At 38.0% G+C, this 19,948-nt stretch overlaps 1 protein-coding gene across 1 annotated transcript; it reads right to left on the bottom strand.

Annotated features, from left to right (window-relative positions):
• Window positions 1-2,994: 2,994 nt before the first annotated feature.
• On the bottom strand, window positions 2,995-18,516 carry klhl20 (kelch like family member 20). The gene is made up of 14 exons (XM_015384054.1): window positions 18,399-18,516; window positions 15,725-15,779; window positions 11,326-11,583; window positions 11,106-11,214; window positions 10,469-10,675; window positions 9,508-9,666; window positions 9,148-9,242; window positions 8,280-8,395; window positions 8,009-8,192; window positions 7,751-7,894; window positions 6,577-6,710; window positions 6,266-6,474; window positions 6,068-6,174; window positions 2,995-5,394 (listed from the first exon to the last, which is right to left on the bottom strand). The coding sequence occupies exons 2-14, from the start codon at window positions 15,745-15,747 to the stop codon at window positions 5,310-5,312; spliced, it is 1,830 nt and encodes a 609-aa protein (XP_015239540.1). The 5' UTR covers window positions 15,748-15,779; window positions 18,399-18,516; the 3' UTR covers window positions 2,995-5,309.
• Between the last annotated feature and the right edge of the window lie 1,432 nt (window positions 18,517-19,948).

The raw sequence follows: 19,948 nt of genomic DNA, 5'->3' as shown, positions 1-19,948 counted from the left end.
GGTGCAGAACCAGAGGATGCAGGATATCTACCTAAAGCACATCAGAATGTTATGCTTTTTATTTCAGCCTTTGTCACAAATAGTTATCTAATCATTTTTGGAATAATACAGGCAGACTTGGCTACCTACAGAGGGCTTTTAAATCCCCCCTTTGAATTATGTGGGTTACTTTGGCTCAAAGCTTCTCATCTCAAATATTGATCACTTCCTCCATACATGATTTTACAATCAAGATAGACCTTTAATTACTATTTTTTTTCTATTCTTTCAAGTGGGCTTTTTTTCTTTGCCACACACAAAAAATATAGGGGTAAGAATAGAAATTGTTTATTGAAAGTATTCTTTAACCAAATCTTACATAATTTAAGATCAGTTTTATATTGTTCAAAAACATTAAGTTCACTGTGACAGTCGTGGTGATTATCATGAAATGATAATTATGGAGGGGCCACTTCTTAAGATTTGGAGCCAGACTGCTGATAAATGGTCAAAGTGAGCCTTGATAAAAAAAAAAAGAAGGAATTAAGCCGATACAATTTTAAACTGTTTTGGGCATAGCTAAGAAATGTTCTATGATCTCCCTTTTTAAAATCAGGCAGTTCCTTTACACACAGCTTGTTTGTAGCAAGGTAGAAATAGCCTTTATTTAAACACACCATAAATTAACCACTCACTACAATTTGACAAAGAAGTTTTGACAATGTATAAAAATTAACAAAAAAACCAAAAACAAATAATAACTTTACTCTCCTTTGTAAATCACATTACAGCATATTTTCCTCTATACAGTAGATCATAATACTCATTTTCAAACAGTAATCCTTCAAAATACTGAATAATAATAACATACTATATAAATATAAATGAGAAAAGGATGGCTTCTTCCCTCCACTGGAAAAAGAAAGCAGTCGTTGCTATGACAACATAGTGACACCCCATGTGCATGGCTGTAGGTCTGTGGCGCAGGTTAACGTGATGTTAAACTTTTGCGCCTTTCTTAAAGCAAATTTATACGGTCAAATAAAACTATTTGAAAGAGGACCTTCAATTTTGGAATCAATAAAATTTTTTCTATATGTGTATCCAGTGTGTCGAAGATACAGCAAACCAGCAGTATTTACATTTGAATGTGTTCTATCCACCACCAGGCCGCTGTTACACCTGCTGCTGAATGCCAGAGAGCCTACAGCTGATGCAGACTCACTATGTAGGGGCTGAATGTTCCACTGGTCCTACCCACTGTGTGGTTTGGGATGTCTCTTAATGTGGCGGACTCTCCGCAGGAACAGGCAAACTGAGGGTTAGTGCTCATGGTTTGTGTTTAGGGACCGGTTTGGGATTGGGCCTATATGGGTGGTCAGCTACTGTTACAGCCTTTCTCACCACGGTTCTTTGAAAATGGCCGAGGGTCATAAGAGAAAATGGTCGAAAAAACTTAACTGGTCTTCGTTTCCAAGTTTGAAGGCGTTTCACTTTCCATCCAGGAAGCTTTTTCAATTCAAATTCTCAGAATTAGCATTGAGTTCAAAGCTTTATATAGTAACCCAAAAACTTGTTTTGGCAAAGAAGACATACAAATTGAGCCAGAATGGGGAGTCGTTTAGGGTTCTTTGTTGGCCTGCTATACCTGATACTGGGCTATGCCTCTGAAAGGGGGGTCGTTAGGGGCAATTGTTGGCTTGGCTGCCCAGGAAAGATGTATTGTCTCTTGCATGGGAGTTGGGGGTTGAAATGATAGTGGGAAGGAATCAAGTCTATTGTAGGTTTTCGAGAACTGAAACCTGAGTCCACCCCCTCTGTTTTTAAGGCTGTTCTTTTTTTTCTTTCTCAACATAAATGGCTTCCTTCAAACCCCTTTCAAACCACCTGTCTCCAAAAACAAACATTCTGTGAATATTATGGTCCTCAAATGAGTGTCCCTTGTTCTTAAGCTGCAAGTGGACAGCAGAGTCCTGTCCGTATGAGGTAGCTCTTCTGTGTCGAGCAATGCATCTGTGGAGAGGATGTTTGGTTTCTCCAATGTACGGTAAAGATGAGAGCATTCCTCACTGCATTTAACTGCATACACCACCCCACTCATCTTAGGTCTGGGGGTTTTGTCTTTAGGATGCACTAGCCAAAAAAAAATTGCAAATCTTCTTTGGGGAAGTAAGCTCGAATGTGCGATGCAAACAGCAATTTTCAATAGGTGTTCGCTCTCAGGAGCAGGTACAGGGTTGTGCATTTGCATTTTTTCTTTTTAAGAGGAGATGGTTCTTTTCAAAATTTAGGGAGAATCTTCCCCTATACCTTTAAAGGAAAACCTCAAAGAATAGCATGATGACTCTACTCACAGGTGAAAGTGGACAAGATATAAATTTAACTGATTTTTGATCATCTCCATGTTGAAATTCCAAGATCAAAATATCTTTTTTCACTTGCAGTATGTTTTCTAAAAAACTAATAACTCAAATGTCTTGCAGGAGAGAACATTTCTGTGAGGAGCAGACATTTAACACAAAGCTTCAACTTCCATTGATTCTCTTCTATTAAAAACCAGGAGAGTAAAAAAGACGTGCGTTAGTTCTGAGTTCAGTCTGATTCAAGGCTAGCAGTTGTTTTTTTGGGTTTAGACTACATAGAGATGTTTTGCCACAGGTAAGCATTTTAATAAATACAACAGGAAAAAAAATGATTACTGTTCTAGGTTTATAGGTGTTGACTCTCCTGAAATCTCTCTAAAAAGACCAGAACAAGTTAGGTTTTTAGTTTCAATAATCAGACCCAGGTAAGCCAGTTTCCAGTTACCGAAAACCTTTCAAATCAATATGACATACACCAATAAAATTATTTCTCCTGCTTTGTAGTATCTCACATCGACTAAGATTTTGCAGAATAACTCATGGATCTAGCATTAACTAAAGGAAAAGCAATTGCACTAATAATTAGTTTGCAATTGGTCAAAGAAAATACCTCTGCTAAGTTAAAGAAATGTAAAAGTTGTGAGAGAAGAATTCAGACAGAGAGAATGGAGCAGTTTATTAGCCTGTGTTAAACATTTATCATAGAATAAAGCAAGTGAACAGTAAATGAATTGCCAGGGACAAAAGCAGAAACAGTTATGTTGTTTTTAACAGTAGCTTCTTGTGAGCCAACCAGTTATCCAGACAGCATTTTGGTGTAAGAAACTGGCAGCACAGTATGCATATCACTACAAATATACACGTATTGCATGCTGCACAGCCCACTTTCAATGTTGCCAGGAAGCATACAGAAGTTAAAATGTAAGTGGGCATTCAAAAGGCATAAATGACTTTTTCTTTTTGTTGTTAAGGGAACACCTTATTGAAAGACAAGCCCTGAACAAGTCAAAATGCTGAATAGTCACATGCATACATTCAGATTAGGTCCTTGTTGCAAAATGATTTCAAATAATTAAGCCAGTATCAGTTTCAGTCTTCTATTTAACAGATGAGAGTTTAACACAAAGGGAATCCTAGATAGGGTTAATAAGGGGTGAGTACACCTGGGCATAGAATGAATGCTGTAAGGCTTGAAATGTCAAGTTTTATTTAAACCTTTACTATTATAGCTCCTCGTTGCCATGGAAACTTTTATAAATCAAGTTTAAGAAACAAATACTGAAACAGAAATACAATCTTAGAGCAACAAATACATCCAAGCTGATTTCACCATCTATGCTGGCTGTACACTGAGCTGAGATTAGTGTTTAGGTCCGGGTAATGGTTTGACTTTGTGCTGTAATATACCATTCCTCCAGTAAGGGGTGCTACTGCTACCTTCTCCTGAAAACAAGGGACAGAACATGGGCCTGTGTCATAAAATCTTGTAGTCAGATTACTGACCATTAGTGCTACTTTATCCGTCACTTTTACAGCAGGAAAAAAAAATGTTTTAGACTGCATTTACAGTAGAAGTTTCAAGCACAGACCTAAAAGTAATTTGATGCAGATAACTGCCAGATGACATAGGATTGGGAACATTACAGATGTCAATGAAGAGTGAAGATGGTGAACTTGAAAGTAAAAACTGCATCTATGATAGCAACTAGATCACATAGGCTGGAAAAAGGGCCAAATTTACATGAGATGTATTGATTTTCTATTTTAAGCTGAATTCTTATGCTGCGTGCATTTTACCTTATTGCTAAACTCAGTGAGGTTTGAAACTAGACTTAAGTTCAACCATATTTGCCAAAAAAACACAAAAAACCCAGAACAATTAAAAGAAACTGGCACATGGCTAAACCAGGTGATATAATCCTTCATAAACAAAGTTTTCATTCAGTCCTACATCAAATATAAATTAATCAGTGGCAAAAAGATCCACTTTTTTAAAGTTAGAAAACATAGACCCTAGCACTGAATGGTATAGCCATTTTAAACTGACAGTAAGGCTGGCTACTCATTATTACAGTTCAGCTCAAACTGGTCCAACATTTGCATCTAGAGCCCAAACTGGGATACAGAGGAGTTGTGGAGGAGATACTGATGCAAACTCAATGTTGACCAAAACATCTATGTTTTAATCAGTTGTCTGTAAGATTTAACAGTGGAGTTATAACAGTGAAATTCTGACAATTTTGATTTCTTTTCATCCAAAAAAATTACACTCAATATAGCTTTAACTTAATTCTAAAAACATTCTACGTAACAGTCGGCCCCATTTAAACTATCTAGCCAATTAGATCCAACCGTTGAGTCAAATGACATTTTGTATTTAAAATCCAAATGGGTAAACAGCCACAGCTGAGACACATGGACAAAGCCACAGGAAAGAAAGATGAAGCAAAGATCACTGCCGTCAGTGGGAACTGTTGTTTCCAGAAGACTCGTGGCTCCTCAGTAAAAAAAAAAAAAAAAAATATGAGTTGAGGTGGCCAAGTTTTTTCTCCAACTCCTAGTGTTCCTCCAGTAGCAGTATTATTCATTGTGTGCTCCATCCGTCACACATGCTAACTCAATCCCAGACCGTCAGGCGTGGTGATGAAAACACAGTGCACCTCCGTTTAAACTGGAAGCCTAATGATGTTCTGTAAACTTCTCTCCTGCTGCATCTCCTTAGTGATGAGAATGGTCGATCAGAGAAAATACAGCAAGTATAAACGTCATGACTTCTCAGTAAAGTTTAGGGATGAACTTCAGTTCACAATCTGTCCCCATTTTTTTCCTCCTTGCTCCCACTCCCATTGTTCTCTATTGTCCTCATCCGTCTGTGTAACATTCTCTCAGAGGCACAAGAGTCAAATATCCATCAAGACGTCAGGAGAAGTGAAGGAGTGCGACAGGAGGCGTGGACGGGAGGTGCCACTACCATATGTGAGATTCACAGTGAGTCATTTTAATCACGCCTACACCTCCACCTAACCGGCGGTAGTTCATTCCACCGTACAACCTGGAGAAAAGTAAACAGACAAGTGGAGAGAACAGAAAGCAACAAAACAAACATGTTAAATAAGTTGGAGAAAATGGGTGATATTTAAATGAAGACAGGTAAATAAAACAAATGCTATGCTTTGCAGAAGTAACTTTAAACATAATTAGTAATGTTATAAACACATCCCTAAAGTGGTACATGGTGGCAGTGCCTTGCTGTGAAGATGCTGTTCAGAGCTTGGAAAGTGGACTCGTTTAAAAAATACAATGCTATGGGTCAATTTGTGGAACATCAACTAACTTCCAGCTTAAGAACATTGCTTAATGATTTTAATGCATAGTACAGCCACCATGTTCTTCATGCTGTAAAACACCTGAGGCCAAACTCTAACTTTAGTCGGATACTTGGTAGGGCAAAAAGCTACACCCCAAATGTTGATGTTTTACAGAACATCCATGTCTTCCTTTGATATCATAACACAAACCCAACAGGTTCATTTCGTCTACAAAATAATCCCACATAAACTCAATACCAGTTGCTGATTCGCTTAGAACCTAACTAAAACATAATTTTGATGAGATGCAAACTGAATGCCTAGATAAAGAGTGATTTGTTCTTGTTTTTTTAAATACAGATTTATGATTTGCTTAGTAATTAAAAAACGCAATCAAAAAGTAATTAAATGCTTTACCTCCACGTGTTAGCATCTGGGTCATATACTTCTATCGTTTTTAAATATGTTGTCCCATCAAAGCCACCTACTGCCATCAGCTGACCGTTCACTACAGCCAAGCCCACCTACAGAGACAACAGATTAGTGTGGCAGCAAAAAAACAAAAAGACCAAACAAAGGCATTTTGACTAAACAAACAAATGTTCAGATTCACACCCCACTACGTCTGGACGTCATGGCTACAACAGGTGACCACTGGTTGGTCCTGGGGTTGTATCGCTCTGCACTGCTCAGCTCCGTAGTGTCGTCTCTCCCTCCGACAGAGTATATCATGTCTTGGTAGACCGCGCATCCAAGGTGTTTTCTTCTGGTTCCCATTGGAGAAACCGTGTGCCAGCGGTTTTCTTGGGGGTTATAGCGCTCCACTGATAAAAGATTGACAGAAAAAGAAAATTATTGATTCACATGACAAAAAGTTTCCTTCAATAAACTGCCGATCAACTTATTCCCTCTACAAGATTAAGCACCTGTGTTAAGAGGAGAAGTCCCATCAGATCCTCCGACGGCATAAAGAAATCCTCCCAGCACAGCAACAGCTACACCAAGACGCCTGGTGCTCATTGAGGCAACACGAGTCCACTTATTTTCCTTTGGATCATACCTCAAAAAAGTTATGTAAGAAAACAGTTAATTACAGATAAAATAAGTTTCAGTAACAGCAAAAATCTCCTTTTCTTTTAAGTTTTCATTACACATATATATTTCCTTACAGGCCGGAAATTGGACACCTGGGCAAGATTACATATTTTATAAAGTGTAACCCCCAGATTCCACATACACTGTCCCGCTCACATACGTTGTATGGAGTACTTGTCTGTCATGTTAATAAATGAGAACTGTTCCACATCCACCATTACATCTCCACACGTGACCGTCCATGTAAGTCTTCTCCATCTTCTACCGTCAAAATACGGAGCAAAGCTATTTTTTTGCTTCAAGATCCACAATGCAATCGCACCAAACAGAAAAAGAATGACGAGAAGATCCAATTTGTCAAATTAAAATATAGTAACGATAGATCAGTAACTACAAATTACAGCATAATTCTCATATATTGCCAAAAACTAAGGCTTTTTAATTAAATGATTGTTTGAAATTTATTGGTACTTCAACACACCAGGAAGCAGATTCCTCATCTCAATTAAAATGTTTATTTTGATTGAGATGTCTAAAAGTTTAATCAAATTGTGTCAAAAAAAACTGAGCGCATCTCACAACTTCAAAAGAAACTTCTTATCGCAGGGATGTATGAAGATACGCTGAGTTTGGAAGTAGAGAACCAACATAGTTCATACAAACCATGAATGATCTTTGTTATCCCTGTTACAATAATCCACAACAAAAAGAAAGTATTTGGGCAGAAACTGCACATATGCTGGAAGCTGATAGGGATCTTTTTTATATTTCATATTAGGTTCATTACCGCATGTTTTACTCCTATGAATTTAATAATACCGTGCATGCTCTGCTCGAGCCCCAAGGAAGTCTGAGCGGAGCAGGACAGGAGGAACAGGGGAGGCTGTAGGCTTTGCTTTACACAGGTCTAAAGCGCAGCAGGTCAGTCATGGAGGATTTGGGATTTCGGGGTAAGTGTGGGAAAAAAAAACAAAAAAAAAAAAAAACAAGGAAACCAAATGCTACCTTTCAACAATGTTGAGACATGACACTCCATCTTGTCCTCCTACTGCATACAAAAATCCACCGAGCACGGCAACACCCACACTGGTTCGACAAGTGCTGGTTGGAGCCACGTCGCTGCTCCATTGGTTGGTTTTAGGATCATATCTGCAGGAAATGGGTGTCGATAGAAATTTGTTTTGAAGACAATTTGATCACTTTTTAAATGTGGGATTTTTACTTTTTCGTCAATTTGTAAAAAGATAAGCTGGTTGCAGTCACCTTTCTACAGAGTTGAGATATGAAGAGCCATCATGACCGCCCACAGCATACAACAAGTCATCGAGTACACTGACCCCGACTCCACATCGCCGTTTACTCATCGACGCCACCATGCGCCACTCGTTAGTTTGTGGATCGTAGCGCTCCACGCTGGAAATTGCATCTCCACTGCACCAGCCACCAACTGCAAAACAAGATGAGAAGAAAACAATAACATATGACATACTGCCAGAGGTAAACTATATTTAGCAGAGTGGCTGAAGTCACTGACCTGCAAAAAGAACCTCTCCACACCGAATAGGTTTTCTAGGGCGTGTTCTGGGGCCTTGCATTAGCGGCCTCTCTTGTGGGAGCAAAAGGTAATTTTTGGCCTCATCAACCAGGTCCCTGCAAGGGTGGAGAACTTCTGTTATCTTTCTGTATATTTTACAATAGAAACATTCTTTTTGTTTTACAGTGAGGAATTTCTGTTGCGTGAGCTGCACAAGCATATATATATAAATACACAAACCTAAAGGTTTGTAAATTGCACCTCAAAGGCAAACGAAATACATTTGAGAAACCCTGTCCAGTTACTAAAAATAATACCATACTCAGACCAAATGTTTCAGGCAATTTATTTGTACAAAAAAAAAAAAAAAAAAAAACTGCATATCACACTGCAAAAGATGTAAATCTACATAAGTGCATTTTTTTCCTGAATTGAGGAGGAAAATTTGACATTTTGCCATTGGAACAAGACAATTTACATTTAAAATAAGTAACAATTGCATTGTCTTATTTAAAGTACATATTATCCAATTGTCTTATTGTAGGAGTGAAAATACTCATCCCACTGGCAAACTATCGCATATACCTACTCAAATTAAGGCTAAATACACTTAATATAAGACATTTTTACTTATTTCTAGATAATTTTTTCCAGTGTACAGGCATAAAAACATGGAGCCTGTTGGGTGTAGAGGAGATTACAAAGATTAGCAGCTTATATGAAGGATCTGTGATATTGCTCCTCTATCAACTTAGGGGGCTGCAGTCTGTCACTAAAGCAGTTCTGGAACTGCTTCATGAAAGAGGGTGGAGAAAAAAAGGGCTATAGAAAGATTTAACAAAAAAGCTATCACTAAGCAACCACTCACCTGCACTCTTCGTCACTTTTGATGAGAGGATCTGATCCCACGGTTCCCACCAAAAACTTTGGGCTTAGTAATGGCAGACGTACATGCTGCAGGACCTGCAGAGAACAAGGGTCAGAGCAGCAAGAATCTCAGGAACTTTGATAAGGAGATTATGAAACTTATTAGGACTAAAAAAAACAAAAAAACAAATTGCTTAACTCAAAAACAACAAACCAGATAAAAGTAAAAGCATTTCAATAAAACAAGTTTCATATCTCAAAGTAAATTTGTGGATCCAGAAGATCCACAAATCTACAATCAGAAGGACTGAGGAATTGTACACCTTGCAATAGTAACAATATTTCCTCCCCTCTAACAAACCTGTGGTAGCTGAGGTCTGCGTTCCTGGATGCTGTATTTCACCCACGCCATTACAGCGTTAAACACCTGCTCCTCACTCCGCACATTAAGCTCATCACTGGAGATGATGTCAATCAGCTGGTTGGCAGGAAGCAACATGAACTCCTCACTTTCCATTACCTACGATTACCCAGAGGAGAATTCAAGCCTCAGTTATTAGTCAGCTTTAGTAGGAAGGTCTGAAATTACTAAAATCTTTTAGGAGTTGAAATATACTTAATGTCACCATGTCAGACCAACATTACCCAGTTACTGTGCAATTCCAAACAATATTGGCAGCTGTGTGTCAGATTTTAAAGGACATAAAACTGTTTAGGCATCGTTACTAAATTACCAGAACACAGATACTTGAGTAAACAGTTTTCTCTATTTTTTTTCTTTTCTACACACTAATCAAAACTCCAGAAATATTTGTTTGTACCATCACTTATTTTTAACCTAAACAAAATAAATAAAACTGGTCTCACAAAGAATCAATGCATTTACGTTGGCTGAAAACTAAATCACCATTTAACATTGGGGTTAGAAATCCTGCATTCTTGAAGAATGCTGGAATGTTGCTGAAGTTTCAAAGCTTATTTTTAGGGAGATGTTCTTCACTAAATAATGCTAGGAAATCTGGTTAAACTTATTTCACAGATCAGCTAGATGTCACATATTCCATCTTGAAATGGTAAAATTTAAAAGGAGAGAACATATTTCTGCACATTCTTATCTTTGAGATTCATTAGATATTAAAAGCCTAACCTTTAAAGCACCCCTGACCTAGTCCTAAAGTACAAGGAGTGATGCCTTTATAGCACGATGGAAAACTCTAAATCACTAAAGTAACACCCTGTGCCCTATAAATGCAGTTGAAGGAGTGAAACACCCAAAAGTTAAAAATCCTTTTTTCCCCAGACTGCGGTATTCTGTTTTTCACCTCTTGAAAATTGTGCTGTGTGAACTTGTCTGCGATTCGCAGCAGTTCTCGACAGGAGTGAGTGTCGGCGAAGGCCCTGATGCCCAGACAGTTGGATGGATCCAGCTGCCTCTTCAGGAACTCACAGCAGGCCTCCTGGATCTCAGCCAGCTGGAGAAGGCAGGCAGCAGGAAGCAGCGTCTGAACGTTCCCTTCCTCCACCGTCACCTAGAAGGCCACAGAAAATGACACTTCTGATATACCTAGATTGCTTTTCCCCTTGCCAATCAAGCCAACACTGGGTAGGGTTTTCCCAGGCACACATATTGTGCCTGTAGAGCCATAACACCCTCATTTTTAAGATCTTAATACTTAGGAAGCAGGTTTTACTAATAAGTGGGGCTTTTTTAAACATCAATTTATAATTAAACAAAAGAAACTGACCCTTAAGAAGCCAGATTGTTATGAGTTTTAATAAAACATTTTGAAGTCTCCCTGTGTAAACAGAGGATTTTGGCAAAGAGGTGGTATACCATTAAAATTGATCAATACAAAAGTAGGTTAACCTCTTTGCCATTAACTGAAGCTTTGTCTTAGGCGTCCGACTGTGGAAATGTTGCTGAAACTGTTTTTGTACCTTAAACGTCCCCCTCATTACCTGTGAGGTGTAGGCAAAGTCAATGAGCAGCTCCATGGCTCTCTCATCAATGTCCCGGATAACCACTTCTGTCTGCCTGCTCTCTGCCAGCTCCCCGGTAAACATCGCCCTGAGGAGACCATCAAAGCACAGCTCTAATATTGCTGAGACTGATTCTTAGGACCCACCCCAGATAATGACATTAAATGTGACAAAAACATGCCAGTGTGTCCTTTCATACCTAAAATACGGGCTGCAGGCAGAGAGGATCACACGGTGGGCATAAATCTTCTTGGCACCCACGACGAGCACCACGTCACACAGCTCCCGGTGTTTTCTCAACAGATTAATCACCTCCAGCGTTTGCCGTGGGTGTTTGTCTGATACATAAGGCATGCGTGCTGGCTGGGGGACCCCTTCAGGGAGCTTGTTGGGGTCCCCCAGGGTACAGCGGCTGGTGATGTCCATTCCAGTGGCGTCCTGACGTGCGCTGGTGGCCCTTGCGTTAGAAAAGGAGAGCAAAAAAAAAAAAAAAAATGAAAAACTTTGAGTATGGAAAACGTGACAAAAATGCAGCTTGGCATCCAAAATATTTTTGTTTTGTAACTAAAGGGAAAGTATAGGCTTTTATTCTTTATCTTTGTGGTAAAAAAGCTTAAGAATTGAAGTGAACGTGATTATGTAACAGAAGTAACCTGTGTGAAAAATTTACAAGAAAGAAAACAAACCGCTTATACACAGTTATAGATATTCTAAGGTTAAGATTTTATCTTATAAAAAAAGAAGCCACTGAACTAAATACACTGAACCAAATAAATGGTCAACTTTATATATTAAAGTTATGTTTTTTAAATGTGTTCCTTATTCAAATCAAAAGAAAATCCAAAGCTGGGATATACCCTCATATAAAAAGTCAGTTATCTTTTCCCAGAGATTGGAAGCTTGGAAGATGACAAAAAACACAAATAAAACAACATGAATTAAACCTTAATTGGATGAAAATTTAAAGGCTTTTGGGCTGACAAGAAACTAGACCACTGTTAAAGAACCTACTGAAGTGATAATGACCGGGACATGTGAAAGGGGATAAGAGCGATGATAGCTGGCCTTGGTAGTGTAGCATTTTAGCTTAGCATATTGCATGGAATATGCAGGTCTTCATGATAACCCATATTTAAGAAAACCAAAGTTTTACAACACTGAGCCTTTATATACTAATGGAAAAACTTTTAATGCATCAAGGTTTTAACACAACACTAACCAGTAGGACATATCATACTACAAACCTCCCTCTGTACTCATATGATACTGATCCATTGCCTCTGCACGGACCTGAGCTAGTTCTAAGTCAGCTGAACCAAATATAGTAGTGCTGCTGACCTGTAGATGCTGCGGTCAGTGTAAACGTATCCACACCAGATGATGCCAGTTCCCACCCCCCAGTCGTTTTAAAACAGAGAACACAGTCCCTTTGAAGCAGAGCTTGACAGATTTTCACAGCACCAACCAAAAATCATTTAAAGATCCATTTCAGTAAATATCATACTCAACCATCATTATTTGGTTTTGGAACCCAATTCACCTGGAGCAACTAGCAAACTTACCGGTAGCTTATTTTCTTCTACCATTCTACCCTTCTACCATTATTTTGGAATAATTCCCTTATTTTTGGACAACCTATACAGCCTAAAGCTCTTTTGGACAGCAGTGAATGACTGGCAGGTTCATTTATAATATTTGGGTTGTCAAGGTGTGCTGCTGATCAGTTAAGATTGCATTCACCTGCTAACTTGCAGCCACACCTCTGAGCAGGCCGACACAACACTGCACCTACATCGCTATAAGGCAGGGGTGTCAAAGTCATTCCAGAAAGGGCCGTGTGGCTGCTGGTTTTCTTTCCACCCAAGCAGTAGCACACCAGACTCCATTCATCCCATCAAGTCATCAGGTTAAGACTAGACTCACCTTGATGAGATGAATGGTGTGCTACTGCTTGGGTGGAAAGAAAACCAGCAGCCACATGGCCCTTTCTGGAATGACTTTGACACCTGTGCTATAAGGGAACCACTTGCTGCCATGACTAGATTGCTTTATAAAACAGCTGTCCACCTAGTGATGCCTAAACACCTTTAATGGTTTGGCTACTTTGGCCTTTTCAGGACTTTTTTTATTCTGTACTGATAATTATAAGTGTTCTGAGTATAAGGGTTTGAGTTTGCATGTTACAAGTGTTGGAACATTATGGGTCACATCATTGACGTGCGCCTCTAAGGCTACGTTCATATTGCAGGCCTTGATGCTCAATTCTGATTTTTTTGTGAAATCCGATTTTTCTTTTAAATGCCGTTCTCATTTCCAAATATATGCAACTTCTATGTGATCTCCTGTGTGAACTGCAGTCATACAACGCAACTGTCCGGCATGTGAAGTAGAGGCCAGCGTGCTCTGTGTTTACGGAAGTAAACATGGGTGGTAGTGCCGGAGCGCATCTAGCGATCTTTCCCAACCATAATAACACAATCTTTTCAAGACGGTTAAACATAAATACTGCTCTCCGCATCATCGTCTGCCATGGTTGTTGTTTTTCTTGCTGCTTCTTCATAGCAGGACCCAGAATAGTGACCTTTGTCGGGTATTAATGGCGTTCAGGTCGGATGAATGCCACCTGGCCGTTCAGACAGAGGTCACATTTGAAAAGATCAGATTCGTATCGGATTCAGGACCACATAGCCAAGTGGTCTGGGTCACACTGGAAAAAAAATCTAATCTGTTTTGTTCAGACTGCCATGAAAAGATCAGCTACAGGTCACATATGGGCCAAAAAAATCAGATTTGGGTCACTTCAGGCTGCGGTGTGAACATAGCCCAAGTTATTTAGTATTCACACATTTAGGGTTCAGTAAAATATTACAACACCTTCACTTGAAAACACATAGTTTAGGCAATGGTATGGGGGCGAGTTGGCTTAACATCACCATGTTTCCACCTTCTTGCTAAATTTGTCACAAGCAGAAATTAATAGCTGAAGAGTTGTACTTTTGATCTATTTGTCCTGAATAAAATTTATCTGCAGCAACAACTTATCAATGTTCAGAAACAACTTTAATCAGATGATACTGATATTCAACATCAGCTCCCCCTCTCATTCATTCATCAACCCCATTAACCGATGTATACATGCTAATGCAACATGTTCCTTTTCTTTAGTTTTCGACAGAGGGTTTGGTGCTTTCAGCCATTGTGAAGGCAGCAGTTTTATTTATAGAATGTGGGTGTGTGTGGCCACATTCCGTTTCTTCTTTATTCTTCAGTCAAGTCATTAGGGCCACAAAACATTAACATGAGCTGAGCATTATTTTGGTGATTGATGACTTAACTATATGGTGTGAAACAAATTTAATAAACAGAGTGTTCTTTTTCACTGGGTTCATAGTAAAGATAGACCTTGATTAGGGGTCTGCAACCTGTCTAAGCTGAAGAGCCATTTTACCCCGAGTCCAGCTATATAAAGGTCGCTCAGACTGATCCACGAATGTTACATGGCCTTTAACTAAAACTTTATATTTTTGTTCAATATTAAAAAGAAATATATTGGCCATTTGAAAATCAAACAGTTTATTTGCTGTTTTTAGTTTTTAAAATAAGGACAAAACATAAAAGTTTCATAAAGTGGATTGGATTTTGTTCTATAGAATATTATTCTATGTTAAAAAAAAATAAAAATAAAAAAAAGTAAAACAGTTTTCACACTAATGACAAGAAATGTAGATCTAAAATCCATATTTTTGATTCTTTAATGTCATTCTGTTGTGAAAATTAAATTCATATGTTCTTTAAAAAAAAAAACTGCTCACGCTTTTAAGAATGGCATTGATTAATCTACCATAAAAAACAAAAAACAAACAATTATTCAACTCATTATCGTTTTTTAGCCACTATTAATAGCCATTGTAAAAGGTCCAAAGAGCCACAGGTTGTAGACCTCTGACCTAGATAAATAGTCCTAAATTGAGTTGCCAACCAGCTGCTGGAGGAAAAAAGGGAATCATAGTTTCTGAATATCTTTCTCAGCTTATCACTTTAAAAATCTTTTGATGCTAAAACAAACAACTAGTCACATTAAATATATCACATGGACAGAGCCTTGATGCATAGCACCTAATTTCAGCAATAATTTATTTCAGTATTGTTAAACCGTAACAGTCATTAACCCAAGGAGGGAGAAAATGACCAGAGGTTTAAATGACAAGGATAGAGAAACAGAGAAGAGGTCAGATCAAACCAAACCACTAATAGCTAAGCTGCAGACTTTCAGTGGAGAATCTCAATTTTAACCAAATTCAATAAGAGTTTTGTCATAAAAACTAAGCCTTGCTGTTTATCCGTCTTGTAGCTGAATCAATGTGGAGACATTTTTGTTTTTCCTTTCATCACACAGTATTTTCATCCAGTTATCCCCCATAGATCAGTGATATGTTGAATTCCTGTCTGAAAGAGCTGTTAAGATTGTTGTTGGGACGACATTGGAACCATATAGGAGATTGTGGCATTTCACCGTTTTCCACTACTACGGTTGAACGGCCCTCAGAGCTCTAAGTGTTTTCAGAAAGAGCAAAGTACTACTGTGATGTTATACCTACCTTCGCATTGGCTTTGTGTCCATGCACTGAAGAACAATATCTGGTTCAGGTCAACCTGTGAAGACAATATAAAATCACAACAAATCTCCATTTTTTACATTTTTAAACCTTGTTTAGGTCAATCTTAAACTTTCTGCACAAATTTTCTTTAAAGTAATATGTTATTTTTTAACTTTGTTATATGACTGAGATCAAACATCGGCAACAAATAAGCTATCAAGTAGAATTTATCATCAAAATATTTGCTCACCCATCCAAATAATTGGTATCAGGTGTTTCAACAACTTCCATGGCTGCAGGTGTTTAAAAATCAAGTACCTAACCATGCAGACTATTTCTGCAAACATTTGACACTCTCTTTCAGGAATGTGCAGTGAATTCTAGCTTGCTACTGCGATACGATGCCTCCTGTTTAACAAACCCAGTCGTGAAATTTACTTTATCCTTAATATTCAACTGTCAGTGGTATCACACAAAGTAGAAGCAATTGCGAAAACTGAAGGTAAGACATGAAATTGTAGGCGACGTAAACGAACGCGCGGGGTGGGTGGGGGTGCTGTGGCCCAGAGGTCACAAACGTTCTGCAGTCAATCCCTGCAGTCATTTAGACAATGTGTGACCTTCAAATTGGTTTCTAAAAATCACTGGGCGCAATGCAGGGTGCTGGGTGCACTGCTGTGGTGCATGCTGCCAATGGACTCTGGAGTGACGAATTGTGCTTCTCTGTCAGGAAATCTGATGGATGAGCCTGGGTTTGGTAAATGCCACACTGGAAAAAATCTAAATCTAGCTAAGTTATTTTTTTCTTAACATAAGTGTATTTTTTCTTGAATTAAGGAGGTAAGTGAGACACTTTGCCAATAGAACAAGCCAATTTACATTTAAAATAAGAAAACACAATTGCACAGTCTTATTTCAAGTGCATATTATCTAATTTTCTTATTTTAAGAGTAAAAATACTCATTCCATTGGCAAATCATAGCATTTACCTACTCAAATTAAGGGTAAATACACTTAATTTAAGAAATGTTTTACTAGTTTCTAGATTGTGTTTACAGTGCAAGCAAACAGTACTTCCTGTGCAAAGTGGAAAGGGAAATGTGTTTTTGGATTGTTTCATATAAAACAGGTCTGGCCCCTTAGTTCTAGTGAAGGAACCCTGAATCCTTCAGCATACCCGGATATTTTTGACAATTCCACGCTAACAACTTTTTTTTCGGGATAGTTTGGAAATTGTTTGTCTTCCAACACAAGAGTAAACCAAAGCAAGATCCATTAAGACATGGATGAAAACATTTGGTGTGGAAGAGCTTGATCGTCCTGCAGAGCCCAATAGATCCAGGCCTTCTCATTCAGCTTCAGTATATAACCTCCCAAATATCATTCTGGAAGAATTTTCAGAAAGCATCAATAAAGACGCTGCTAAAAATTGTAAACAGCATTCCCAGAGGAGTTGAAGCCATGCAACTGCAAAGGGTGGACCAAGTCATAGCTCCCCCAATGGATTGAGGACAGGGTGTCGCATATGTTCAGATTCAAGCCAAGGCAGGTGAGTAAACTTTTGTTATTGAAGTGTGGATCTAATATTGTAATAATAATGTATTGTTAACATCATTTTATACAATATAATACAAAAAAAACCTCTGCTATCAATTAATGGGGTTCTCTAAAAGACGCTCTGGTCACTTCTAACACTTGGTAGCATGTAAAGCTTTTCAATCTAATATTGGCTAGTTTGCTCTCTTTCCAGTAGGCAATTTAGGCAATGATTAAACTTGGTCATTTTCAAAACATTTGACTAGTTTCATACTGTTTTTCCATAAAAACTAGAGAAAAAATATCCTTGTGAATTAATGTCTGGATAGATATAAGTCAGTAATGATTACAGTTCTGTATTACAGTGCATATGAACTTTTTGGGGAACATTTCTAAAATTGTATATAAGTGCAAACTTGTTTCTGTACTTTTAAGCGTAACTAATGTATAAACTGCACCCTAAATGTATGTTTAATACTTATGATTGTTGTAATATTACCTCTCCTAGGTCTATTAAACGAAGTTTGGTAGTGACTATATCCCATTTGAAACACATGATGACACAAACTTTATGGCTCCAGACAAATAAGCCAACAAAAGCCATTTACTTCTACAATACTCAATAATAAGTTATTCTACATTTTTTTTACTGATAAACAAGTAGCTAAGCTAACAAAGGCCAACTGGTGGCTTTTTAAATGGCCAAGAAGGAGGCTAATAATAAAATAAACATTTTAGTGTATTAAAATATTGAATATATTCAGAAAAAGATAGAAACCCATTAGTAGACTAAGAAAATATCCATTTTAAAGACTAAAATAAGCGACGTTAACTTCCCCAGTGAGTATCTGGGAGAGGCTAGAGAGCTAGCACTGTGAGCACTCCCCAGGTACATACTGTCTTTGAACAAAATATAACTTATTACAGAAACATGGGTTAATGTGATGTGAATGAGACCTTTACGAGCTTCAAAGTTCTCACACATATGTAGCTGTTAGCGCTTTAGGTGTAGATTAGGACACAAACCACAGACTGGGTAAAATGTTAGCTAACCTTTGCAAAAATAACGTTTGTTTATTGGTTTACAGTGCAGAAAATCCACAGCAACAGAGGCAGGAATATTTAAAACGAGGTTTACCTTATATTTCCGTCCATATATGACTGATAGAGAAGTAGCCTGGGAGGCTAGTGTTTACAGTTCCCTGCCGCTGATAAACGCCGAAGCTTTTCCTTAGTGAGCTGCGCGTGCCAAAATGCTAAACCCCACTTCCGGTTAAACGTCTCGACCGTTTTCAAAATAAAGGTATAAGATTACGTAATTTCTTTATCAGTATTAAGAAAATTCATTTAACCGAGAAAAAAAAATAGAAGCATAGTAAACGATAGTATACATATTTATGAAGCAAAGATATCTGCCTAAGAAAATGTTATTCGAGAGCATTTGTTTGTTCATGATGTGAATTCCTTACATGCTTTTTTACTCATTATCCACTAGAGGGTGCTGATTTCCTTTTTTTAAACAACTTGGAGTATTTTTTTTTTTTTGTCCAAAACCTACACTGAAAAAACAATGCAGCCGTTAGTGGTATTTACTTAATCATTTGTAGTTACTTTAACACAATTGTTTCATGTTAGCAGGATAGGACATAAAACAATTATGTTAAAGTAACTAAATAGGATCAAATAAATGCAAAAAAGGGTTGCAAATTTTTATTTTTTTTCAGTGTACAAGTGGTCGCACAAATGTAAACATTGAAATGGGTATACAAATTACAGAATAAGCGAAAGTTGCAAAAATAAAAATAAATAAAATAATGTACTGTGTAGTTTTTTTACTAATATAAAAGAAAATATAAAAGTACATTTCTCCACTGTGAGATAAATCAATCAAATACTGTGCAGTTATCTGAAGAATAAATAATCAATGTACAGCTGCAGACCTTTTTTACAGTAGTGGATATGTAAAAATGGCAGCAACACCAGAGATGGTCAGTTAAATGACATGCTGCCATCATTTTGCACAAGATAGAAACTGCTTATTGTGGTTGTTGGGAACAGTGATGATTATAAAGTCTTACTGCTGCTGGGAGGAAGGATCTGTGATAACGCTCCCTGGTGCATTTAGGGTGCAGCAGTCGGTCACTGAAGGAGCTCTCCAGTTCTGCAACAGCTTCATGCATAGAGTTGGAGACATTATCCAACAGAGGTGTTATTTTAATTATGCTCTTTTTTGTTTCCCACCTCCTGCACTGAGTCCAGAGGGCATCCAATCATAGAGCTGGTCCTCTTGATCGGCTTATCCAGCCACTTTTTCTCAGCTACAGATAAGCCACTGCTCCAACATGCAGCTCCATAGAAGATGGCTGATGCCACCACAGAGCCAAAGAAAGTTTGCAGCTTAAGGAGACCTTCAAGGCTCCAGCATTATCAAAATATTACAGTGATTCAGATAAAAAAGACAGAGTACTCACTGTTAAGAATGATCCACTCTGTCCATGCCCCATTTCATTCTCAAATCTCTGTTATATACATAAGTTGTAGCTAATTGTATATCTGGACAGAGGAGCTGTCCTAATTAGATAAACTACTTGGGAAAACATTAGTTCTGACATGTAACAGGCAGGTACTGTAATATTAGGGATAAAAAGTCTCACACATCATTAATAATGATATTCCTAACAGCAGCTA

The sequence above is a fragment of the Cyprinodon variegatus genome, unplaced genomic scaffold (assembly GCF_000732505.1).
Source record: "Cyprinodon variegatus isolate N-32 unplaced genomic scaffold, C_variegatus-1.0 Scaffold301, whole genome shotgun sequence".
Taxonomy (NCBI): domain Eukaryota; kingdom Metazoa; phylum Chordata; class Actinopteri; order Cyprinodontiformes; family Cyprinodontidae; genus Cyprinodon; species Cyprinodon variegatus.
Note: the sequence above shows the minus strand (reverse complement) of the source record. Positions and strands in the feature narration are given on the sequence as shown.

Excerpts from the sequence above, each read along its gene's own strand:
- klhl20 (XM_015384054.1), bottom strand. The coding sequence starts at position 15,747 with ATGGACACAAAGCCAATGCGAAG. Across the intron at positions 11,584-15,724 it reads GACACAAAGCCAATGCGAAG|GGCCACCAGCGCACGTCAGG; the intron begins GTAGGTATAACA and ends TTCTAACGCAAG. Across the intron at positions 9,243-9,507 it reads GCAGACCTCAGCTACCACAG|GTCCTGCAGCATGTACGTCT; the intron begins GTTTGTTAGAGG and ends TGTTCTCTGCAG.